This window comes from Jaculus jaculus, chromosome 1, assembly GCF_020740685.1.
Source record: "Jaculus jaculus isolate mJacJac1 chromosome 1, mJacJac1.mat.Y.cur, whole genome shotgun sequence".
Classification (NCBI taxonomy): Eukaryota; Metazoa; Chordata; class Mammalia; order Rodentia; family Dipodidae; genus Jaculus; species Jaculus jaculus.
Genome location: NC_059102.1, coordinates 248,660,167 through 248,687,230, shown reverse-complemented (window position 1 = coordinate 248,687,230; position 27,064 = coordinate 248,660,167). Strand labels below are relative to the sequence as shown.

The 27,064-nt window shown below is 43.9% G+C and overlaps 1 protein-coding gene across 1 annotated transcript in view; it reads right to left on the bottom strand.

Moving 5' to 3' along the window:
• Window positions 1-405: 405 nt before the first annotated feature.
• Cmtm4 (CKLF like MARVEL transmembrane domain containing 4) overlaps window positions 406-27,064 on the bottom strand; it is a 64,820-nt gene continuing 38,161 nt past the window's right edge. The window contains exons 2-4 of the mRNA XM_045140028.1: window positions 14,528-14,704; window positions 5,290-5,388; window positions 406-3,676 (exon numbers count right to left, since the gene is read on the bottom strand). Of these exons, the coding sequence (XP_044995963.1) occupies window positions 3,512-3,676; window positions 5,290-5,388; window positions 14,528-14,704 (441 nt within the window). The 3' untranslated portion in view covers window positions 406-3,511. The remainder of the gene's footprint in view (window positions 3,677-5,289; window positions 5,389-14,527; window positions 14,705-27,064) is intronic.

The window sequence follows — 27,064 nt, the reverse complement described above, 5'->3', positions numbered from 1 at the left end:
AGAGCCTGGTTGGTCCTTGCTGGGTTCCCTGGGGCCAGGATTGCCCACTCTGGTGTTTCTACATGTTTTAAGAAAGATGGGCACTGGGTGTGGACAGGCTACTGTATTCTTGTTTTGTTTTGTTTTTGTAGACAAGTCATTTCCCTTGGGTAACTGCTTACTTTTTTTTTTCTTCACTTTAGTCCAGGCTGACCTGGAATTGACTGTGTAGTCTCAAAGTGGCCTTGAACTCATGGTGATCCTCCTACCTCTGCCTCCCGAGTACTGGGATTAAAGACATGCGCCACCATGCCCAGCTTACTTTTTTAACAAATGTTTTTATTTATTTGCAACACAGAAAGAGAGAGGGAGAGAGCCGATGGGAAGGAGGGAATATGGGCATGCTAGGGCCTCTGGCCACTGCAAACAAACTCCAGATGCATGTACCATTTTATGCATATGGCTTTATGTGAGTACTGGGGAAACTGAACCTGGACTGGAAGGCTTTGCAAGCAAGCACCTTTAACTATGGAGCCATCTCCCAGGCCGGCTGTTTACTTGAAATGGAACTTCTCTGAAGAGACTTTCTAGGGACCAACACTATCTGTAGGTTCTCTAGACCAGTTCCTCCATAAGCCGGGCACAGGACTGCTGTGTGTCCCTTCAGCAGACTGCACGTGGGGGGCCAGGGTGTAGCACGACACTCAATCAAGTCAGTGCCAAAATACAATTTCTCTGATGACATTAGTGTGCACCTATCAAAACCACCAACTGCTGGGAGGCCTCAACTCTGTCTCCACCAACATACCAGATGTTCACAGCAACTGCAGTTCCCAGGAAATGGAGAAAACTAAGGTGGCTTCAACCTTAAAAATACTCAAAACCTAAGGATATTGTTCCATAGAAGAATTACCAGCTTGTAAAGAAGTCATTTTAAGACCTCAAATCTTGATTGTCTTCTGTTTGTCCCCAGAGGCAGCATAATAAAAGCACCAGTGTCTTTGCATTCACCACACAGCTGTACTCCCGTCACTACCTTCCTTCACCACGCTGGCTTCCACGAGGACACACAGGGCCGTGCACTACACCAGTTACAAAGCGCACAGGCCGCCTCCGGAAATGCATTTACAAAACCCATAGGGAAACCTCATTGCACAGAGGATTTTAAATAGTTACTGGCCAAAGATTCTGTAACTAAGATGCAAATGACTCCTAAGTCTTTCTGGACAGAAGACAGCATTGCTTTTTATCATCTCTCAGCATTTACAGTCTTGACGAGCCTCAGCATTATTTCTTTAGCTGACAACACTTCTTCAGAAGGCCAATCAACGGTCTCCTTTCACCAAATGAGAAAATGCTTTTATTGAAGTGACTTGGGAAAACTTGGGCGTCAATCCTGCCTGAATGGTTCTTTCTTTAGTCTCACTTCAAAAGTGGCCTTTTACTGAGGCCACGTAACATGACTCCCAGCAGACTTCTGATAAATCTGGGGTGGTCCTTCCAGGTGGGCCCCATCTAACCCATGGCTAAGTCATTGGGGCCTTATTTTAAGTGGAATTCTCAGGAGCAAAGCCCAATTTTGATTATGCAGACACACTCAACAAATGCAAAATAGCCATGTAAAATGAACAAATCAAATCCAGATGCTATCACCTCTCCTGTATCACTACACATAACAGGTTCAAAGTGGGAGGAACATAAAGTGTACTGACTCATGACATCCATGGATAGAGGGTCTGTGACAGGTTGGGCATGGGGCCAGGCTCAGGCTGCCCTCTGAGAGAGAAAAAGAAAGGGGTAGGGAGTTACCACCAGTTAGCTAGGTCAGTCCCCAATCATGTGACCTGGGCCACTGCCAGCCTGGAGGAACTGCAGCACAACTGGATTGCACTGGGTACTGGGATCAGGGAGCCAGCCCCTATTCCCCTGCCAGATGTGGACTGATGCATTTTCTGTGGACTCCCCTGGCTCACAGTGCTACCTGGCCCAGGGCCCCGCCTTGCTGTTAAGCCACGTGCTTTCCTGAAGAATGCAAGAGCACAGGTGCACAGGGGCGCTTCCTCAGACTCCTCCAGCGCTCTGCCACCCACTTCTGGGTTATTTACCACAAAGAGCACTGCTCAGACTGTAAAGGACCCTGGGTGCAGGATACTGGGAATTGTCCACCCTGTGAACTCCTCCCACCAGCAGGGTCACGTCCTTCTCGAGAGCTACACACAAAGCATTAGCGCTATGGAGAGGTCTGTAAACGTTAAGACAGTTCAGAGTAAGAACCCGACAAGTTCAAACAATTTTTTTCCAAACAAAATTAATTAGTCTAACAATAAAGTACAACATCATAGGGGCTTGTTTAATTCATTTACTGCAAAAAATAATCTTTACTTCACAAGAACCGATCAAAAACCTTAAGTAACTAGGATTTTCCGCAGGTTCCAAGACCGATTGTTGCCCATAGTGATGACACCCAAACCAACATTAGTGTCATCCGAAACACCCATGGAAGGTATGTCCTGGCACAAATTCAAGTATTTTCAAAGCCTAGACAAATCAACTCAGAATCACTTCAGAACTATTCTCAGGCATTTAGAGAATTAGCATGGGTCTGTAAAACAAAGGTACGTGTTTGCATGTGCTGCCTTGTAACACGCATCAACACACCCCCATGAGGCCAGCAAGTGGGCAAGTGCTCCAGCTGGCGAAAGGGACAGTTTCTTTTGCAGCTTTTACCTGAGAAGGTAAAAGTGCAGAACTTGCGATTCAGCCTCATGTAGGGTACCAAGTAGGGTAGGCAGGTGACTGGCAAACATTCCTACATAGGAATATGGGACCCAGGAAGGAGATTCATTTGAGGAAGAATCAGTGATTTCTCAGCAGGGTAGGAGACACACAGTGTCTGTCCTGTGAGTCACTGGTCCCAGGAAGCTGCCCCACAGCTTTCTCGGTCAGGCCCAGCAAGGAGGTTCCAAGAGCGCATCCCTTTGCCAAGTCCCTCGGATCCAGAAGTAACCTTGGGACTGTGCTGCTACCTGGATGCCCTGGGCATGGGGGATGAGGAGGATGGATCCAGGCAGCCAGACTCAACGCCCACCCACAGCACGCAGGGGGAGCTGCCCCAGAACCACGCTGCTGCTCCAGCCCTGTTACTTCTTTTTGTGACATGAAGTTCCCTTCTTAGCAGCCCCATTTCACCCAAAGTTTTCATTCATCACAAATGCTCATGACAGGATGGCTCAGAGTCAGGTGTGAGCCTGTGTTTTGGGACAGTTAAGACCTACAGTGGATGTGGGCTGTCAGTGAGGCTGGCTGCTCTTAGAGGATCCAGGCCTCTCCAGCCCACGAGAGACCCATCAACCAGGCCATTCCGGGCACTCTTTCCCAAAATGAACTTTTACCAATAAGGACAAAATTCAACTGGATCACAAGAAAATCTGATGTGCTCAAAGGAAAAAAAACAAAACAAAAAAACAAAAACAAAACTTGCTGGAAGGATGGCGTGAGCGAGGGCAGAAGGGAGGCCGTCTCTGGCGTGTCCTCATGTGTCTAGGCGCTGGATCTCAGGACGACTGTCCACGTCTCTGGACTCCGTGCGAGCTCGGATGTAATCGTTGGTGCTCTGCTGTCGGAGGCTCACTCTCCATTTCTGCACAGCCAGGAATGTACTCACTGCATAGGCTGCTGTGGCCAAGAAGCCAAATATCTACAACACAGAGGCACACTTAGTTTTGGGAATGTACCCTGCAGCTAAGCATCATCATGAGGAGCCAAGCTATATGCAGCCCCTTCCAGTGACACCCCATCTGTAGCCAAGTCCAGAGTGTAGCTGTCATCTGGCTGAAGTTGTAGTTACGTAACCCACAAAACACTGAGCCTGACCTAAAGACAGTAGAAGTGGTCTTCTAAAGTTTTTTGGACCTACTTCTACTTGTTCATTGTTACAATTATTACTGTTTTGTTTTCTTGAGGTAGGATCTCACTCTAGCTCCAGGCTGGCCTTGAAATCATGGTGATCCTTCTATCTTAGCCTCCTGTGTACCTGGGATTACAGGTGTATAACACCACTCCTGCATAATGTTTATTTTTAGTAGTAGCATTAATATTATTAATATCATTTTCATAAGGTCTCACTGTAGAGTCCTGGCTGTCCTTAAATTTGTGGCAATCCTCTTGCCTCCACCTCATTAGTACTGGGATTATAGGTCACCACACCCAACCTTGGCCCTATCTTTTTTAAAATCAAAAAATGCCTCTTTTACTATATTCAATTCGTGACTGCTTGTCCCACATGTGAAATATAATGCAGACAAAATGTGATACAGGAAGAATATTAGGGCTGAAGAGATGGCTTAGTGGTTAAGGCACTTGCCTATGAAGCCTAAGGACCCAGGTTTCAATTCCCCAGTACCTTCATAAGCCAGATACACAAGGTAGCACATGCATCTGGAGTTTATTTGCAGTGACTAGAGGCCCTGGCATATCCATTCTCCCCCCATCTCAAATAAATAAATATTTTTAAAAAGAAGTAATATTAGAGCTAGAGAGATAGCTTAGTGGTTAAGGCACTTGCCAGCAAAACCTAAGGACCCAGGTTCAATTCCCCAGTATCCATGTAAGACAGATGCACAAGATAACACATGTGTCTGGGGTTCATTTGCAATGGCTGGAGGCCCAAGCACACCCATTCTCTCTCTGTATTTGTCTCTTCCTTTCTCTCTCTCACTCTCTCTCTCTCTCTCTCTCTCTCCCCCCACCCTCCTTCACTCAAATAAATAAATAAATATTTCTTTTTAAAGAAAGAATATTAGTCTCACATGTTAGCCCCACAGAGAACCACAGGGCCATTGTTCCACATCACAGCCTCTGTGCCCCCCCCGTTTGCACCTGGGCAGTTCTGGGTGAGACTCACAGTGGCACTGGGAGAGCAATCAATGCAGTAGTTTTAAAACCTTTCATCCACCACACATGGTGGCACACACCTTTAATCCCAGGAGGCAGAGGTAGGAGGATCACCATGAGCTGAGAGTAAATTCCAGGTCAGTCTGAGTTAGAGTGAAACCCTACCTCAAGCCCCCTGCCCCCAAAAAAGACCTTTTATCCAGCCCTTGTCCATTACAAAAGTAATGCATGTTCTTTATAAATCAACAACAAGAAGGAACTTGGGGCCAGGGGAATGAACGGCTTCTATCACCTGGCCCTGACCTTCTACCCGAGTCCCATGGTTAGGAGAGAGGCACTAAAGGAGGATGATTAGGACACATGTCATGGGCAGAAGTACAAAATCAGCCTGCATTTGGATCATTCTGGTTTGCTTACCACAGCAGCAATTTCTGCTCCTGTTTTGTGGTTTAAAGCAGCCAATACCACGGAAGCAATAAAGAAAAAGAAAGTGCTCAGTCCAGTGTTGACCAAATCCTACAGAAAACAGAGAAAATGAGAATCACTGAAAAAGCAGCTGGAGGATTTTCAAAATAAGGCCCATGATAACCAACCTCTGCTGGCTCCTGATCTCAGCCTCGAAGTCACAGGGGTCAAGGGTACAAAAGGAAAGCAGTGTTTTAGTATGCTCCTGAGCAAATCACTAGACACTCACACCACCTTGGTATGGACCAACCTCCCCAAGAATCCAAACATACCGAAACTGGTGCAATGGCCCAAACTGCCCACTGCCTATGTGACAGTTAAAGCCCTCTTTGGATACATGGAGAATATACTTTTTCTTAGAGCATTTCAAACCTCTAAATTGCCAAGTACTGGAGGAATTTCCCTTAAGCTTCTGCAAAGCAAATGAAGTTACATAGCCAGAGTTTCACAGACTTCAGGGCTGCTCACTTACAGAAAGAAACACAACAAAGTGATAAGAGTTACAGGGCTGGAGAAATTGCTCAGTGGTTAAAAGCACTTGCTTGCAAAGTCTGATGGCCTAGGTTCAAGTCCCCAGTACCCATGTAAAGCCAGATGCACAAAGTGACATATGTGTCTGAAGTTTGTTTGCAGTGGCAAAAGGCCAGGATATGCCCATACACACACCCACTCTCTCTTTCTCAATCTCTCTCACTCACTCACTCACTCTCTCCCTCTGCTTGCAAAGAGATAATAATATTTTTTAAAAGTCACAGCTAAAGCTGGGCATAGTGGCGCACGCCTTTAATCCCAGCCCTTGGGAGGTAGAGGTAGGAGGATTGCTGTGAGTTCAAGGCCACCCTAGGTCAACCTGGACTAGAGTGAGACCCTACCTTGAAAAACAAAAACAACAAAAAAAGTTATACCCAGATAAGGGTTCTACCTACCCTGTGACTTTGGACAAGTTGCACTGTACCTTTGGGTGCTATGTGGGAATGGTGACCCTTTCCTCCCAGAGCTGTTCTGGAGAGTAAATGTAACTATGTATGTGATGAGACATACATGGTGCTTGGCCCATAGTCCACATTCACCAGCTCTCCAACAGCCTAGCTCATACCTCATGACTTCTGCAGGCTCCATAGATAGGGGAAGAAATTTCAGGAAGAAGCCCCAATGCTTAAGTAGCTGGCTGTCTACACCATCAACACCTGCAAGTCCTCCAGTCTGGTCTGGCTTCAAGGTTGAAATTCTTAAAGATACCAGGAGACAATGTCTATCCTAACAGTACCAAGCCTGTAAGCAGAAACCCAGCAGATGGACTCCTGCCAAGCTTCTGCCTGCTACCAGGGCAAGGTTTCAGCTGTGACCTACCAAGGCAAACTGTTGATAAATTCAAACCAGAAAGCATCTAGATAAATTCAACTGTGGATAAGGTGCTATCGGGGTTTAATCAAAGAGAACTTAAAACATATTTCCCAAAGCAAAGGCTATTAAGGAGGAAACATATCTTATGATAAAATGCTGAAGTCAAATGTCAAACAAAATATTATTTATGATACACTGGAATTCCCCTTTCTCTGTATTCTGGTCTATGCTAAGGACCAAGCTGCTCCCTTGACGACGCTTTCCTTACCATGATGGACTGTGTTACTCTGAACGATCACAACATGCAATTCCAGGAGGCAGGAAAGGGCAACAGAAGAGCTCAGATGAGAGCCAACCATCAGGCCAATCAGCGCCACTCTCAGCCTCGGTCAGAGAAGCTTCTTTTTGCAGTGGGTAGAAATTAGTACAAAGATGCATATCTGGCCAAAGTGCTGAGAATAAGTGACTATTGTGTATGCAGCCCTAAATGGGACAAGTCTCCTACCCCCTCTCAGGCTTGGGAAACAACATGGGAGGAGGCAGAAAGAACTTCAGAGCCAGGGGATGGGGAGTAGTTGTGGATGCTGTCTTCTGAATATAATATGGCTGTTACTACTTATGGAGTCACAACAGCTATAGTGTCCTGCAAAAGACCTGCACAAGGTTGAGCCTATCAACATTCCATCATGGATGGGAAAGAGGCTCATGAGGTCCTATTCCTCTCAGGAGTTATTAATAATCACTAGTTGTTGGGGGAGAGGGAATCACATGCTTCAGTAGTTGGTTCCAAAAGGCATAAAGTTGTCCTTCACAACATTATTTAATTTTTATTATTTAAAATGTTTATATGTATTAATTTGAGTGCACAACAATTTTAGATGCATGCACCATCTTGTGCATCTGGCTTACGTGGGTTCTGGAGAGCTGAACCAGGATCCTTTGTCTTTGCAGGCATATGCCTTCACCACTAAGCCATCTCTCCAGCCATATTTATTTAAAATAGCAAAAACTGGAAGCACACAATGCTTAAGAATAGATAGCCTGAGCTAGAGTGAAACCCTACCTAGAACCCCCCCCAAAAAAAGAATAGATAATTTGGGGGTTGGAGAGATGGTTTAGTGGTTAAGCCTACAAAGCCAAAGGACCCAGGTTCAATTACCCAGTACCCACGTAAAACTAGAAGCACAAGTTGGCACACATGTCTGGCATTCGTTTGCAATGGCTAGAGGCCCTGGAGCACCCATTCTCTCTATCTGCTACTCTCTCTCAAATAAATTTTTTTTTAATTTTTTATTTATTTTATTTGAGAGTGAGAGACACAGAGAGAAAGATAGAGAGAGAGAGAGAGAATGGGCGCGCCAGGGCTTCCAGCCACTGCAAACGAACTCCAGACGCGTGCGCCCCCTTGTGCATCTGGCTAACGTGGGACCTGGGGAACCGAGCCTCGAACCGGGGTCCTTAGGCTTCACAGGCAAGCGCTTAACCGCTAAACCATCTCTCCAGCCCTCAAATAAATATTTTTTAAAAATAGAGAATTTGGGCAAATAAACAGAATTTCTGTAATGGTGCACTTCAACAGTAACTAAAAAATACTCATGATAGCTGGAGAGATGGCTTAGTGGTTAAAGTGCTTGCCTGCAAAGCCTAAAGACCCAGATTTGATCCCCCAGTATCCATGTAGGCACAAGGTAGCACATGTATCTGGAGTTCGTTTGCAGTGGCTAGAGGCCCTAGTGTGCCCACTTTTTCTCTTTCACCCCTGCTCCCGCTCAAATATTTTTTAAAATGCTCATGATAGCTGGGCATGGTGGCACACGCCTTTAATCCCAGCACTTGGGAGGCAGAGGTAGGAGGATCACTGTGAGTTTGAAGCCAGCCTGAGACTACATAGTGAGTTCCAGGTCAGCCTGGGCCAGAATGAGACCCTACCTCGAAAAACCAAAAAACATGCTCATGATAACTTAAATGAAAAGTCATGACTTGAATAGCTCTAGCTTTCTCCCATCACACATTAGAACATATACGCATACATGCATTTTAAATAATAAAAATAGGTGAGAGATAATACAAGGATATATATACCTATGTATTAAAAGTGTACAACCCATCACAATGAAATTTTAGAACATATACAACAAACACACAAACATACAAACACAAATACAAAAACTCTCACCCTCACGAGCAATCATTCTTCATTCATACTCCAACTCTCAATAACTAGTAACTTATTTCCTGCTGCCGCTAGATTTTCCTATTCTGGATATTTCATAGAAACAGAATTATATAATATGCGGTCTTCTGTACCTGACTTCATTCATTTAGCATAATGGTTCTAAGGTTCAGTCATGCTTTAGCATGTATCAACATTTCATTCCTTTTGTTTGCTTTTTTAATGATTTCTTTTTTGTTCATTTTTTTAATTTATCTATTTGAGAGCGACAGAAACAGAGAGAAAGGGAGAGAGCTAGAGATACTACCTCGAAAAACAAAAACAAACAAACAAACAAACAAAAAACCTAGGATGGTGCAAAAGCTAGCCATCAACCACCACTGAGTTTTTGGACTGTGAAACAAAAATCAAGGCTTATCATCAGGGGGCATTCATTGCTGAGTGTATTACCAGGTGTGGATTTATTTATTTTTTTTTAAATTTATTTATTTATTTATTTATTTGAGAGCGACAGACACAGAGAGAAAGACAGATAGAGGGAGAGAGAGAATGGGCGCGCCAGGGCTTCCAGCCTCTGCAAACGAACTCCAGACGCGTGCGCCCCCTTGTGCATCTGGCTAACGTGGGACCTGGGGAACCGAGCCTCGAACCGGGGTCCTTAGGCTTCACAGGCAAGCGCTTAACCGCTAAGCCATCTCTCCAGCCCGGATTTATTTTTTTGTTTGTCTGTTTAGTTGTTTATTTTATTTTTTGAGGTATGGCCTTACTCTAGCCCACAATCCTCCAACCTCTGCATCCCATGTGCTAGAATCAAAGGTGTGTGCCACCACATCCAACTGCATTTTTTTAGGGGAGTAATAAATGTGTGTGTGTGTGTGTGTGTGTGTGTGTGCACGTGCACGCCAGGACAGTGTCATTTGTCAGGTGTCATTTTTTTGTTTTGTTTTGTTTATTTTTATTTATTTATTTGAGAGCAACAGACAGAGAAAGAAAGAGGCAGAGAAAGAGAGAGAGAGAGAGAGAATGGGCGCATCAGGGCTTCCAGCCACTGCAAATGAACTCCAGATGCATGCGCCGCCTTGTGATCTGGCTTACATGGGTACTGGGGAATCAAGTCATGAACCAGGGTCCTTTCGCTTCACAGGCAAGCACTTAACCACTACACCATCTCTCTAGCCCTCACTTAACTTTTATTTTATTTTATTTTTATTTATTTATTTTTTAAATTTTTAACATTTTCCATGATTATAAAAAAATATCCCATGGTAATACCCTCCCATACTTTCCCCTTTGAAATTCCATTCTCCATCATATTATCTCCCCATTACAATCATTGTAATTACATATATACAATATCAACCTATTAAGTATCCTCCTCCCTTCCTTTCTCTTCCCTTTATGTCTCCTTTTCAAATTACTGGCCTCTGCTACTAAGTATTTTCCTTCTCACACAGAAGCCCAGTCATCTGTAGCTAGGATCCACATATGAGGGAGAACATGTGGCGCTTGGCTTTCTGGGGCCTGGGTTACCTCACTTAGTATAATACTTTCCAGGTCCATCCATTTTTCTGCAAATTTCATAACTTCATTTTTCTTTACCGCTGAGTAGAACTCCATTGTATAAATGTGCCACATCTTCATTATCCACTCATCAGTTGAGGGACATCTAGGCTGGTTCCATTTCCCATCTATTATAAATTGAGCAGCAATAAACATGGTTGAGCATGTACTTCTAAGGAAATGAGATGAGTCCTTTGGATATATGCCTAGGAATGCTATAGCTGGGTCATATGGTAGATCAATCTTTAGCTGTTTTAGGAACCCCCACACTGATTTCCACAATGGCTGGACCAGATTGCATTCCCACCAGCAGTGCAGAAGGGCTCCTCTTTTTCACATCCCTGCCAACATTTATGATTGTTTGTTTTCATGATGGTGGCCAATCTGGCAGGAGTGAGATGGAATCTCAATGTAGTTTTCAGGTGTTATTTTTCAAATGCAGTATTGTCGTTTGGATGTAAAATGTCTCCCATAAATTCAAGTGTGTGAACTCTTGGTCCCCAGCTGGCAGCACTATTTAAAGGTTGTGGGACCATTAGGAGGTGGAGTCTTCCTGAAGAAAGTGAATCACTAGGGGCAAGCTTTACGATGTTATAGCCTGGCCCCATTTTCTGTGCATCTTCTCTCTGTGTAGACGCAACATAACCAGGCAGCTTCCCACTCCTGCCACCAAACCCTGCCCACCACGAAGGACTGCACACCCTGGACCTGTCAACTGAAATAAATCTTGCCTTCTATAAGGTGCTTCTTATTAGGTATTTGGTCACAGCAACAGTAAAGTACACATGGGTTCTGGGGATCAAACTCAGATCCTCATGATTGTAAGACAAGCACTTAGCCAACTGAGCTATTTTCCCAGCCCTGTATTCCCTTTCTCTCTCTTTTAAAATATCTAAATTGGAGTTTAAACATTTTAATGCTTTGATATGTACTCAATCAGCCTAATGTTCTAAAGCTTACCATAGTCACTTTATGTCACCTGTTCCTAAAATCCCCAAGGCTGCAGCCCCTCCTTATGATAGAAACAAAGAGGAAGACCCTGGATTAGGAGCTAAGCAACCAACCCCAGAAGTAAACCCATGCTTTCCCTCTCTCCTGACAGCCAGGGGTGCATCCTGGCAACCAGTAAGAAATCACCACCACCTGGCCTAGAAGATGCAAATTATCACCTACTTACCACATCTGGCCCACAGGTTGGACATGCAATGTTCAGAAAGAATGGAGCCAACATTTAAACAATAGGAGATTACACATTAAAAAAAAAAAAAATATATATATATATATAACACTAGGGCTAGACAGATTGCTCAGTGGCTAAAGGCACTTGCTTGCAAAGCCTGACAGTCAGGTCCACTTCTCCATTACCCACATAAGCCAGATGCACATGGTGGCATATGTGTCTGGAATTCATTTGCAATGTCAAGAGGGCCTGGCATACCCATTCTCTCTTTCTCGCTAATAAATAAATAATGTATTTTTTTAATCCCATGAAGCAAGAAGACCATACTTGGCTGCAGCTAAATAGGACAGCCTCCACCAATCAGCGCCCAACTGCCAGCCCTCATCTTCTCACATTTGTCATACTGGAACCTGCTCCTGACTCAGCATGGGCCATCCTACAACCCCCTCACCTTCTACTTTGCGTCCAGCAAGCAGTTTCTCATCCTTTAAGGTCTACTTGGAATGTGGCTTTTACTCTGAATGTTTTGGGCCTCCTATCCTGAGGTATCCCAACTCTTCACCTGTGTTCTTCAGCCTCACACAAAACTGGATCCTATCAAACACCCATCCCACAGAAGAGCAGCTTGTGTTGGCCTATCCTGTTCCCAAAATCTGACACCAAGCAGGTGTTCAAAAATGCTTGTTGGACTTACCAGAGATGAGACCTCTGTCAGGAGGTCTACCCTGGGCTATCACTCACTGCTATACTGCTTGGCTTCCACACTGGTGGAGTCTTAAAATTCTACCTTTTTTTTTGGTGGGGGGGTTCTGAGGTAGGATCTTGCTCTAGCTCAGGCTGACCTGGAATTCACTATGTAGTTTCAGGGTGGCTTCAAACTCAAACTCCTCCTACCTCTGCCTCCCAAGTGCTGGGATTAAAGGCATGAGATACCACGCTTGGCACTAAAATTCTACTTTTAAGGATGAGGAAACAGCCCCAGAAAGGGTACACAAATATACATTTGATAAATTTTTGGGATTAACTAAGCTATAGGAACATTTTTGCTTCTTCATAACAAGAGTTTTTCAAATAGGCTTCAAGTTTTATTGATTTGTTTTATGAGACATGGTCTTCCTGTTTGCCTCAGCTGTTTTCAAACTACTGAGCTCAATGGTCCTTCCACCTTCAGCTCTCACGTAGCTGGAAGTTCAAGTATATGCCACTCTGCTGGCATAGTCATCCTCTTTAGGCCTGAGTTTATGTTAATGAGGTGGCTGCCAGAAAAGCCAATCAGATAATTAAGACTCAGAACTTTTTGCATTTCCTGGACATTGAGTTTAATCATCCACTGGCCAATAAATCATGCCTACTTACTTATTTATTTTTATTAAGGTCAGAGGGAGAGAGAGGGAGAGAGAGAATGGGCATGCCAGGGCTTTCAGAACTCCAGACATGTGCGCCCCCTTGTGTATCTGGCCAACGTGGGCCCTGGGGAATTGAATCTGGGTCCTCTGGCTTTGCAGGCAAATGCCTTAACCTCTAAGCCATCCCTCTAGCCCTAAATACATTTTTTTAAAAAAAGAAAATAAATGCCAGGCATGGTGGCGAATGCCTTTAATCACAGCACTTGGGAGGCAGAGGTAGGAGGACTGCCGTAGGTCAGCCTGGGCTAGAGAAAACTCCTACCTCAAAAAAAAAAAAGAAAGAAAGAAAGAAAGAAAAATTCACAAACCTGACTGAAATGAGTACTCTGGGGGTAAATTAACAGATGTCAAAAGTTGACAAAATTCAATGAGGATGCAAAGTCAAAGCTGACAGGATCCAAAGGAGAATGGTGGGGCTAGTAGAAACTCTGGAGAGGAGCTCAGTACTCCTATAAAGTCTCACTTTTTGTTAAAAAAAAACATTATTTACTTATTTAATTTTTTTTGGGGGGGGTTCAAGGCAGGGTCTCACTCTAGTCCGCTGACCTGGAATTCACTGTGTAGCCTCAGGGTGACCTTGAACTCACGGCAATCCTCCTACCTCTGCCTCCTGAGTGCTGGGACTAAAGGCATGTACCACCATGCCCGACTTAAGTTATTTATTTATTTATTTATTTGAGAGAGCAAGAGAGAAACAGACAGAGAGATAGAGAGAATGGACATGCCAGGGCCTCCAGCCACTGCAAACGAACTCCAGATGCATGTGCCACCTTGTGCATCTGGATTACATGGGTCCTGGGGAATTGAACTGAGATCCTTGTCTCTGCTTCCCAAATTCTGGGATTATAGGAATAAGCTACTATGCTTAGTAAGAATCACATCAAATCTTTATAAGTGTCTTATGTCTAGTCTGAAAATTATGCCAATGTATTAATTACATTTTCTTTCTCATGTTCTGTAAGCATCAACAGAGCCAGTCCTCTCAGATGACTGCAAAATAGAAATGACATCTTTGAAAGGGCCAACACAGTTTTGTTATATTTCTACCATTAGTTACTTTTCAATATACGTTTTGTTTCTGCATGTGTATGTGTATTCATGTGTGTATGTGTGTGGGTGCACATGTGTAATCACAGGCAAGTGGGCGTGTTGAGGCCGGAGGTTGGTGTCAGATGTCTTCCTCTATTTCTCACCACCTTATTCCTTGAAACAGCGTCTCTTGCAGAACCTAAGGATCACTGATTTGGTTCGACTAACTAACAAAGGAGCCTCAGGGCATCCCTGTCACCATCGGTACTACCCTGATATTTCAGGCACTCACACCACACCCAGCATTTTACATGGGAGCTGGGGTCTGAACTCAGGTCCTCATGCTTCTGCAGCAAACGCTTACCCACTGAGCCATCTCCCCAGCCCCAAGATTCAATATGCTTCTGTAGCTTTATTTAACCATGTAAAGAAACCCAACAAGTCACAGTTGAGTTATTCCCTGGGAGTCGCGCTCACAGAATGGTGACTTGTACTCACTGTCAGGTTCCAGTTGATCTGGGGGATCCTCATGTGAAGGTTGAGGCTGAACAGAATCAGCAAGACTCCAGTCACCACAAATGCACTGCAGCTTACGAACTCAAAAAAGTAGAGGCCTTCACATGGGGAGCACTCCATGATGGTCTCAATGCAGATGAATGCAATCAGGGCCAAAATCTAGGAAGAAATTGGAAACATACATGTATGTGTATATTTAGTAGACATCTGCAAGCACACAAGCCTGCCATATTGAAATAAAATTGAACACACAGCTGCAGAGTCCCCACATACTTCATAGAAATATGACCTGCTTTAGTTATAGGTGACAATAGGTAGAGAGGTCTGAATGATAGGATCAATTCCCAACGTAAATGCCAAAGTCCCACCACTATGGTGCGATTAGTTGAGTAAGGGGTGGCCCTGGGTGGGAAGCCTGGTCCTCTGAAGGTCCTAAGAAAAGGTGGCCCACCTTAATTAATTCATGCTTTTGGAAAAGCATTTCACTGGATTTCATCACAAGAGATAGGCTGGTAGTTTATAGGCAACGTGTTAAATCTTCCAACAATAGAATTAATTTCTTTCTGAAGAACTAAGGTAACACTTTAAACAGTGTGTCCCAAGAGTTTAGAGGTCAAGCCACAGTTATCAATGGACATTTAAAGGTAGAGTTCAGTATGAGGCAGCCTAAGGCTGTGTTAATGGCTTGACAACAACTAACATTAATTAACCATTAGCATTAACCATTAAGAGTGGTCTTAAGCACCTAAACCCAGATCAGCCTCAGTAGAGGCCTCTACTAAGCTGTTTCCTGAGAGACATAATCCATGCCACATCCAGCCACCTCCCCACCCAGACACGCCCTCAAGGAAGGAGAGGTGGCAGCTTTGACCCTTCAGAGTCGCAGCACAGCTCCCCACAGGGCTTGAACGAAATGCCTCAGCTGCTTGTCCCGAAGAACTACAATCTGCTTTCTTTCTTTTTTAAAGATTTTATTTTCGTTTTTATTTACTTATTAGAGACAGAAAGCAGGAGGGGGAGAAAGACAGAGACAAAGGGGGAGGGGGAATGGGCACGCCAGGGCTCTAGCCACTGCAAACGAACTCCAGCTGCATGTGCCACCATGTGCATCTGGCTTACGTGGGACCTGGAGAATCGAACTTGGGTCCTTAGGCTTCACAAAGGCATGTACCTTAACCACTAAGCCATCTCTCCAGCCCACAATCCGCTTTCTGACAAGGGCCAGTGTGTGAGCTGTTGTGGACCCTTCCCTCTTCCTCAAGTCCACATGCACACAGTCCAGCTCCCAGACATGTGGCAGCAGGGCCAGGCCACCTCTTTCTCTTATGAAACCAAGATCTGTCATTAATGTGCACACAGAGAACCATGCCTATGATTACTGACAAACACATTGGAGTGTGAAAGGAATTGTGCTTCTGCCTTTCTCACTGTCCACACAATACACCTTTCCTAACCCTACAATGTCTTTCCCTATCCCAACCCAACACATAAGATATGGGCCTTATCGGTCAAAGGACACAAGATTTCAGTGAGACAGGAAATACTGGCCCAAGATGATGGTTACAGCGTTCACAGTAATGCATTATATTTTGAACATGGCAGACAGTATTTTTTTTCTTTTCAGCAGAAAAAATAGTAAGTGATGTAATATGTATGTTCACTAGCTTGGTTGAACCATTCCATGAAAAAAATATATATATATTATACATATGTTTTTGTGTGTGTGTGTTTCTTTTTTAATTTTTATTCTATTTTTAATTTTTTTTTTTAAATTTTCTTACTTGAAAGAGGGAAAGAGGCAGAGAAAGAGACAGAGAGAGAGAATGGGTGCACCAGGGCTTCCAGCCACTGCAAAAGAATTCCAGATGCATGTGCCACCTTGTACATCTGGCTTACATGGGTCCTGGGGAATTGAACAGAGGTCCTTTGGCTTTGTAGGCAAGCACCTTATTGCTAAGCCATCTCTCCAGCCTGTGCGTGTTTGTGTTTGAGGTAGGATCTCACTCTAGCCCAGGCTGACCTAGAGCTCACTCTGTATTTCCAGGCTGGCTTTGAACTCACAGTGATCCTCCTACCTCAAATGGAATTAAAGGCATGTGCCACAATGCCTGGACTTTGTGTTTTTGTTTGTTTTCTTGAAGGCAAGTTCTGAGTTTCACTTTTGAGCCAGGCTGGCCTTGAACTCCTAGCAATCCTTCTACCTCAGCCTTCTGAGCTACCACTCACATACAATAAATAGATACAGGTTTTATTTGTCCAATAGAAAATGAAACAAACATATAGAGTTGTAAATATATACTTTGTGCTTTTCTTAATACATCTCCTTATGATTTTCCACAAGACCATAAACTCCATTACAATAACATGTTTAACTTGCAATCAGTTCACAGAAGGAACAACTCATACAAGGGAAAAGTACCTTTTCTTTTTTCAGCCCTAGTGAATCAACTAATCTTGAGCAAGAAATAACACATTGTGCTGATGAGTTACAAAATGTTGATGGTATGTTAACTTCAAGCCCAGTTGCTTGGAAAAGTAACATCTACATTCTTTTAAAAAATCTTATTTATTTGAGAGAGAGAGATAAAGAGGCAGATAGAAAGAATGGGTGTGCCATGGCCTCTAGCCACTGCAAATGAACTCCAAACGTATGTGCAACCTTGTGCATATAACTTTACTTGGGTCCTGGGGACTCAAACCTGGGTCCTTAGGCTTTGCAGGCAAGCACCTTAACCACCGACCCATCTCTCCAGCCCACACTTACATTCTTTTTTCAATTTTATTTTAGACAGAGAGAGAATTGGCACGCCAGGGCCTTCGCCACTGCAATCAAACTCTAGACTCTTGCACCACCTAGTGAGCATATGCAACCTTGTGCTAGCCTCATCTTTGTGCATCTGGCTTATGTGGGATCTGGAGAGTCAAACATGGGTCCTTAGGCTTCACAAGCAAGAACCTTAACTGCTAAGCCATCACTCCAGCCCTTGTTTTTATTTTTTATTTTTTCCAGGTAGGGTTTCACTCTAACCCAGGCTGACCTGGAATTCTGCCTTCCAAGTGCTAGGATTAAAGGTGTGCACCACCATGCCTGGCTCTAAGCCCTTTTTAAAAAAAATAAATTTATTTTATTTATTTGAGAGAGACAGACAAAGAATGGGTATACCAGGGCCTCCAGCCCCTGCAAACGAACTCCAAACACACACACCATCTTGTGCATCTGGCTTATGTGGGTCCTGGGGAACCAAACCTGGGTCCTTTGGCTGTGTAGGCAAGCTCCTTAAGTACTAAGTCATCTCTCCAGCCCTACATTCTTGAATGTTAAAATAAAAATGGTTCAAGAATATGCAAATATGATAGGTCACCCCTTAAGTGGTAAATGAAACATTCAAGAATTCTTGCTTGTTATCTCATAGTCTAACAAGTTTTTAGAAATTAAATCAAGACTAGAGTAAGCTAGCAATAAGAACAAAGAACAGAGCTTAAAGCAGGAGAGACAAGTGCAGCCTGGGCAGGGTGCAGAGGAAACTAGACTTTGTGGTCTTGAAAGGCCTGTGGAAAGCAAGACAACTGTTAGGAGGAAGGGTTATGTGAGGCAGGGTAAGCACAGGGAGACATCCAGGAGGAGGGGTGAGATGCAGAGCCCAAGGTTTGGGGGGTACAATAAGCCTATAGCTTTTTTGAGTAAGAAGGAAGTATCAGAGAGATCCAGTATGATGTCTGTCTACTGAAGGGAGAACACACCACAAAGTGGACCAGGGCAGTGGCTGGAGAACAGATGGAGAGTTTCTGTAGTTCTCTTGAGGAATGGGTGTCACAGACCCAGGGAATAACAGCCATGGTGGTGGTAAGTACAAGGGAATTCTGGGCATGTTGATGGCAGAAGAAAGGATATGAGAATGCAGACAAGTGGTATTCTCTGGTTTTTGCCTGAGCAGCTGAGGAAGAATGGCACTGGCACACTGAATGGGAAGCCTGTGGGATTGTGCCAGGAGGGAAAAGGAACAGTAGTGGGAGGGGACTGTGATCATGGCATATTGTCTATATGTATGAAGGCTGTCAATGTAAGTTTAAAAAAAAAAAAAAACAAAGCTGGAGAGATGGTTTAGCAGTTAAGGCACTTGCCTGAAAAGCCTAAGGACCCATGTTCTACTACTCTCCAGATCCCATGTTGGCTGGACATAGAGAGGTGAGACAAGCACAAGGTCACACATGCCCCCACTAGGTGGCGCAAGCATCTGGAGTTCAATTGCAGCCATTGAGGCCTTGGCATGCCAATTCTCTCTTTAGCTCCTTGTCTCTCTCTTTATCTCTAAAAATTAAAAAATAAATACGTTATGATGTGCTTATGTATCTTTACACACAAAACTACGCAATCATTAAAAATAGTATGTATGGAGGGTAATGGGGGAAAGATAAAAATAGCATGTATGCTTGTTTCTTAGCACCTTAACTGCTAAGCCATTGCACCAGCCCACAATTTAGTTTTTAATATTTATTTGCAAGGAGAGAATGAGAATGGGTATGCCAGTGCCTCTTGCCACTGCAAATGAACTCCAGATGCATGTGCCACTTTGTGCATCTGCCTTTATGTGGGTGCTGGGAAATCGAACCCATGTCATCAGATTTTGCAAGCAAGTGCTTTTAACCCCCAAGCCATCTCTCCAGCCCCTTTTACTTTACTTTACTTTTTTTTTTAATTAATGATGAACTTTACTGTATGAACAAATAGTGTGTTGGTCCCAGTCCCCTTGTATTATCCTCTTATATGCTCTCTTCCCTGCCCCCGTTCCACTGAGCATCCTCCTCAGTGGGGTTGTTGGGGTTCACCATGGTGTTGTTAGAGTCAGCCTCTGCTGAGAAAAGACAGTACAGCACTAAGTGAGACATTTCTATCACACCCTCCAAGGCTCTGGGACCATTGTGAAAGAAGTGGCAGAAAGAATATAAGAGCCAAGGGAAGGGAAGGAGTGCTTTGCAATACTGTCCTCCAGACACACAGAGCTGTGGAATTCATGAACTCATAGTGGCTGATGTTACCTACACAAGACCTGTATAACAGGAGGGGGAAATGATGACATCAAAATAGGAGACGAGTTGGAAAGAAGGGATTCAGTGGAGGGGGGTTTCAGGAGGAAGAAAAGGGAAGGTGGTGGGAGGGGACTGTTATTATGGTATACTGTCTATATGTATACAGGTTGCCAATAAAAAGTTTAACAACAACAGAGGAAGGAGCGGGGGTGATGGTGCATACCTTTAGTCCCAGCACTTGGAAGGCAGAAGTAGAAGAATCACTGTTGAGTTCAAGGTTAGCCTGGGACTACAGAATGAATTCCATGCCAGCTTGGGCTAGAGTGAGACCCTACCTTGAAAAAGGAAAGGAAAAAAAAAAAAAAAAGAGGAAGAGAAGGAAAGGAAGGGGAGTACTGTTTGGTTTAGTTATTATAATACTTTTTAAAGAATCAGAAAGCCCCATGTTATCCCCAATCTGACTGTAAACTCTTCAGGCCTTTCTAGAACATTGGGATGAACTAGTATTTTCCACTGGGACACCCAGTAAGCTTCTCCACCCAGGCAAATGCTGGGATGGAGATCTGTGCTGTGCAGCTTCCCAAAGGCAGATTTATTCTAGAAGATAAAGCTAGTGCTTCTGGGTTTCCACCCACATTGGCTCCTTGCAAAATCCTGGGAGGGAGTCTAGCAATGTGTTCATGCGGTTGTGCTTTTGTAAAAACCCACCAAAGCCAGCTATTTTACCAGAATCAACTCAGATCATCTCCTTCCACTCTAACTGTTGCTCCTAGTGCCAGGTGATAGTGGAATAACAACAGGCATTTGGGAATTCAGCTAATTAGACGTGGAGTGAAGGATATATTAAATATGGAGTTAGGCATCACTTCCATAAATGACCAAGTTCCCATAGCCTTGCTAATGTAGGAATAGCTTTCAGATACACTTCAACATCAACTACACTGATTGACCTGGCACAGTGACAAAAGGACAGGCCCCCAAACTCATGAGATAAATGTGCCCCACAGTGCCAACTAGAAATATGTGGGTGGTGAAGGAGAAATAGGTTTGAGACATATGGAGTGAGCAGTTTCTCTGGGAAATTCCTCAGCTCATCCAAAGCATCAAATGGCAAGAGGAGAATCCTGCTGTCACCAGCACTTGAAGGAGACTGCCTCTTGGAGATAGATTCCGTAGTGCAGTGTGCATGAGTATGCGTTCACTCTACATTTTCTCTCCTTTTGGGTAGAAATCACATGGAATAGAACTCACTCTAGGGTTTCTGGAGCACAACCCTCTAGCAGCAGTGCAGACAGCAAGCTCACATGTGTGGGAGGCACAGGTCTGTGCATCATAATGTGTCAGATTGCTCCTTGGTATTTCAGACACATTTTGAATTCACAAAGTCTGGTAGTCCCAAATGGCATACATGGCTGCCTCTAACTCACCCAAGCAGCTCAAAAAAACAAGTACTTAGTAGCTCTTACATATTAGGACAGATCCCCCAACATGTGCACATACACACACTGCTGGGGGTCAAATCCAGGACTTGAGCATGCTAGGCAAATGCTCTATCACTAAGCTACATTCCAAAACCTTAGAAGAGTATATTGAGAGAATACTAATTATGCTCAATACAATACAGTAACAATCTATGTAATAAACCTAAATTTCAGTGATTCTGTACCAATAACAATGGAGTTCAAATATAGTAGAAAGAGATGGAGAGATTGCTTAGTGGTTAAGGCATTTGCCTGTGAAGCCTAAGGACCCAGGTTCAATTCCTCAGCACCTATGTAAGCCAGATATACAAGATGGTGCATGCATCTGAAGTTCATTTGCAGTGGCTGGAAGCCCTGGTGTGCCTATATATTCTTTCTCTCTCTCAAATGAATAAACACACACATATATATATATATGAACCTGTTTTAGCCAGGTGTGATGGTGCATGCCTTTAATCCAAGCACTTAGGAGGCAGAAGTAGGAGGATCACTCTGAGTTCAAAGACAGCCAGAGACTAAAGAATGAGTTTCAAGTAAGCCTGCACCACAGCAACACCCTACTTCAAAAAACCAAAAAATAAATTTATACATATGAACCTCTTTTTTTTTTTTTCAAGATAGGTCTCACTTTAGTCCAAACGAACCTTGAACGCACACTGTAGTTCCAGGCTTGCCTCAAACCCATAGCCATCCTCCTACCTCTGCCTGCTGAATACTGGGATTAAAGGCGTGCACTACCACACTGGCTCAGTGTGTGTGTGTGTGTGTGTGTGTGTGTGTGTGTGTGTGTGTATTTTGAGACAGGATCTCTTATAGCACAGCTGGTCTCTAAGTTTTGGCTACTATGTATCCAAGGCTGGCCTTGAACTCCTGATTCTCCTTTCTCCATCTCTGGAATGTTGGGATTATTAGTGCACCACCACACCTAACTAGGAAAAACCTTAGTGGAGACCAAAACAAAATCAGAAAGAAAATTATTTTTAAATTCATAATTTAGAGTTTCTTATTCTAGATAAATATCCATTGTTTTTTTTTTTTTTTTTTTTGGTTTTTCGAGATAGGGTCTCACTCTGGTCTAGGCTGACCTGGAATTCACCATGTAGTCTCAGGGTGGCCTGGAACTCTCAGCAATCCTCTTACCTCTGCCTCCCAAGTGCATGTGCCACCACACCCAGCTTTGCATATATTTTTTAAAATCAGAAAAAAAAAAATCAAATGTGTGTACAAATACTTTTCTAAATACCGAGGTTCATTTATGAGTTAAATGATAGTGACTTCTGAGAACCAATCCTTATTTTCTTTGAAACCATTCATGAATATTTTAAAATGAAATAAAAAACTTCAATTGAAAGTGAAAGCCACTCTGCACGTCTGTGTTGATTCCATTTCTTTTATTTTTATTTTCATTATTTATTTGAGAGCAACAGATAGAGAGAAAAAGACAGAGAGAGAGAGAGAGAGAGGAAGAAAGAGAGAGACAGAGGGAGAGAATGGGTGCACCAGGGCCTCCAGCCACTGTAAACGAACTCCAGATGCATCCACCCCCTTGTGCATCTGGCTAACGTGGGGAATCGAGCCTCAAAGTGGAGTCCTTAGGCTTCACAGGCAAGCACTTAACCTAACCACTAAGCCATCTCTCCAGCCCGATTCCATTTCTTAATGAGAAGAGTTCTCCCTTCCGTGCCTGCTTGGTCACACACAAACCTCTCTCCTGGCCACTCAGCAGATGAAGTGGCTGCACAGCAAGACACAAGTCCCACTCACTCTCGAACACAAGCTCACAGACTCCAAGGAAGGAACATTGACTCTAACACTTTTAAAGGCATCTGCAAACATCAGTCAAAATCCTAACCTATGTCAGGTGTGGTGGCACACACCTTTAATCCCAGCACTTGGGAAGCATGGGTAGAAGGATCACCCTGAGTTCAAAGCCAGCCTGGGCTAGAGCTAGAGCATACCTGGGAAAAAAAAAAATCCTAATCTTTCTGGATCTCCAGTCTTTTCAAAAGATCTAATAAATTAGACTATGATAGATACATATCTACAAAAATTACATCACTTAAAGCCTTTACTATTTTTTTAATTTTTGTTTTTCAAGGTGGAGTCTGACTCAAGCCCAGGCTGACCTGGAATATACTCTCAGGCTGGTCTTGAGTTCTTGATGATCCTCTTACCTCTGCCTCCTTAGTGCTAGGATTAAAGGTGTGTGCCACCAGGCCCGGCTTAAAAAGCCTTTTTAAAAGAAATCCTTGCAGCTAGCCATGATGGTGCACACCTTTGATCCTGGCACTCAGGAAGCTCATTCTCTCTCTATCTGTCTCTTTCTCTCTCTGTCTGTCACTCTCAAATAAATATATAAAAATAATTAAAAAATTTTTAAAAAATTAAAAAAAAAATGACTTGGAGTCTTCCCATACTTTGCCCATGGGAAAATCCATGAGCACAGACTTTTTCTTTAAGAATACAGCATGAAACCAGGTGGCCAGTGCCAAGAGTGTCCCTAACAAGGCACAGAGCATAACTGCCATTCAAAAACAGATATTGCGGGCTGGAAAGATAGCTCAGCAGTTAAGGCACTTGCCTGCTAAGCCTAAGGACACAGGTTCGATTCCCCAAAGCCCACATAAGCAAGATGCACACAAGGGCACATGCATCTAGAGTTTGTTTGCAGTGCTACAGGCCCTGGTGTACCCATTCTCTCTCTCTGCCTCTTTATAAATAAACAAAATAAAATCAGATCTTAGGGGCTGGAGAGATAGGTCAGTGACTAAAGTGCTTGCCTGCAAAGCCAAAGGACCCAGGCTCGACTCCCCAGAACCCATGTAAGCCAGATGCACAAGGTAATGCATGTACACAAGGTCACACATACGTACACGGTGGCGTATGCATCTGGAATTCGATTGCAGTGGCTAGAGGCTCTGGTGTGCCAATTCTCGTGCTCATTAAAAGAAACAACAAAATAAACAAATAAACAACAACAAAAAGCCAGGTCTTGGGCTGTGTGATGGTTTAGTAGTTAAGGCACTTGCTATGAAGTCTGAGGACCCAGGTTCAATTCCCTAGTACCCATGTAAGCCAGATGTACAAGGTGGTGCATCTATCTTCAGTGTGTGTGAAGAGGCTAGAGACCTTGGCACACCCATTTTCTCTCTCTTCCTCTCTCAAATAAATAAAACAGATCTTGCACTACATAGTGTTAGAGAAAAAAAGGATGACATCTTTTAGTTAGAAGGGATCCAGTGGAGAAGGGTACATCCCTTGAAAAAAGTATATTTAAAATGCCCTCTTCCCCTCTGAGACAAGAGAGCAACCACTGATATTTTTTTTGGTTCTGAAACCAAGGAGATAGCAGCAGGTATAAATTATTTAATCTGCAACCACTATCTTAGCATGTGATCTTTGGTTTCATCGTTTTTCTCCAACTAAATAAATAGGACCAAGACTGACTGGACTTGAGAGTTGCAAAGGATGCTGGGCATGGTGGCATACTCCTGTAATCCCAGCCCTTGGAAGGCTGAAGCAGGAGATTTGCAAGACTACATAGTGAGTTCTAGGCCAGGCTGAGGTACAGTAAGATCCTGTCTGGAAAAATTAAGGGGGGGAAAGGGAAGGAAGAAGGAAAGGGAAGGAAGGAAAGAGGGAAAAGGAACCAAAGGAAGAGAAAAAAGAAAATTACAAAAGACTAAGGGCAGAGATTTGCCCTGAGGACCTAACCCACACACACTCTGCCAAGGTAGTAATCACTCAGTAGCAATTAGTTGAGCAAAGGAGCCAAAAGGCTGAGACAAATAAGTTCCTTATTGTTAAAAAGGGATATGTGACAGCCGCTCAGGGAGGTCAGACAGCCAGGGCCATCAGAGAGCCAAAAGGTACATGTCCCAGCAGGCAGCCACACTCCAAGCTGGGCTGTCTCTATTTCCACCTTGTTTCCAATGGGCAGAAACAACAGTACAGGCTATTAATGGCCCAGGAAGCTACTGCTTGCCTTAGTCGGAGCTTGGCCAGTGTCACCAAAGCCTACTCAACCAGCATTTCAACAGACTTTTTCAAAGTGGGTCTACATAAACAATTTTGCTCCTTTGGAATACTAAAGACATCAATAGTTAAAAAGGGAACTCTGGGGTCTGTATTACTATTTAAATGTAAAGTTTTTTAAATTTAATTTTTCCAATTTTTTGGACAACTTCCATATCTAAACACAATAAACCATGTTAATTCCCTCCCCCCACTTTCCCCTTTGAAACTCCATTCTCCATCATATCCCCTCCCCCTCTCAATCAGTCTCTCTTTTATTTTGATGTCGTCATCTTTTCCTCCTATTATGCTGGTCTTGTGTAGGTAGTGTCAGGCACTGTGAGGTCATGGGTATCCAGGCCATTCTGTGTCTGGAGTGAACATAAAGATTTGACACCTGCAGTGTGAGTGAGCATGTGGTACATGTGAAAGCTGCAGGCTGCTTACCAACAAGGGCTGGCCACGGGAGATCAGTCTCGTACAGATTTCACAGCTGCTGCTGCTTCTCCTTTTTTTTTTTTCTTTTTTCTTTTTTTTTTTAATGCAAGAGAATGAGCAAGAGAAAATTGGCATGCCAGGGTCTCCAGCCACTGTAATTGAACTCCAGACATATGTGTCCCTTTGTGCACATGTGTGACCTTGCGCGCTTTCATCACCTGATGCATCTGCCTTACTTGGGACCTGGAGAGTCAAACATGAGTCCTTAGGCTTTGCAGGCAAGCACCTTAGCCACGCTAAGCCATTTCTCCAGCCTGCATGGCTTATTTTTGGATATCAACCACGTAAAGGGCTGGCCACGGGGATCAGTCTCGGCAAATTACATAGCTTATTTTTGGATATCAACCACGTAGAACACAGACAGTGTTAGCCAATGAAGTGCAAAACATTCTCTTGTTTTTAAAGGAAAAATTCAGAAAAATCTCCTGTGGTTTGATGATATACTTGCACATGATTTAAGAAAACCACTGGATGGTCAGCATCTTGCCAAGAGAATGTCCAGAGTTTACTGCAAATGCCACCCTGCCCATACAGCTCCTCTTTCAGATCGTTTAGATTAGTAACGGAGCAAAACCAACGCACTTGCAGGACACAGGAAGCAAACTTCCTTCAAACCAGACACATCTGAAGATGTTTAACGATGCTGCTGGCACTGGATTCTTTCCCACCTCCTCCCTTCTGTGGTCCTCTTTACTTGTTGATGACGCCGAGAGCCCAGAAGGCAGCATCATATCCCACACGACTCGAAACAAAGCCTTCCCCTTTCCTTCTTTGTGCTTTAATCCCAAATATCCCACTCTCATCCCAACATCTCTGACAAACTCCCTTCAACAAGAGGACAAGGCACTGCTTTTCTCATTGACTAGAGAAGTAGGCTATGGCCTCTTTCTGCTAAAGATCCATTTGGGCCAAGAGAGTGAGCTGCACATTCTGAGAGGCCAGGCAAAACTCCAGGAAAACCCAGCTCACTGAGACCTGCTGCCAGTACCTCTGCTCTTCCCAGAGGAACTGTGCTAGCCTATGGGGAGGAGGCTTCGAGCTAAGGGCTAGCAGCAAGCACCGCAGGGAGCCTCTGTACCCAAAGGCATGATCCCAGGGGTCTACCATTCAGCACAGTGTTTGTAAGTGGCGCTGCTCACTCCAGAGAGAACGAGAGCACTGACCCTTAGAGGAAGTGACAGTACGGCCTTCCACTGTGAGTCAAATACTGTGCTAAAGAGGGCATCTATAAGCATTTGGAACAGAATTAGTGGACTGATTTATTTAAAAAAAACTATTTATTTAAGAGAGAAAGAGGTAGTTAGAGAAAATGGGTGTGCCAGGGTCTCTGGCGGCTACAAATGAACTCCAGACGCATGCAACACCTTGTGCATCTAGCTTACGTGGGTCCTAGGGAATCGAAACTGGGTCCTTTGGCCTCACAGGCAAGCTCATCAACCTCTAAAGCCAGATCTCCAGCACTGGACTGGTTTTTAATTGCAAAGTAGTTAATTGCATT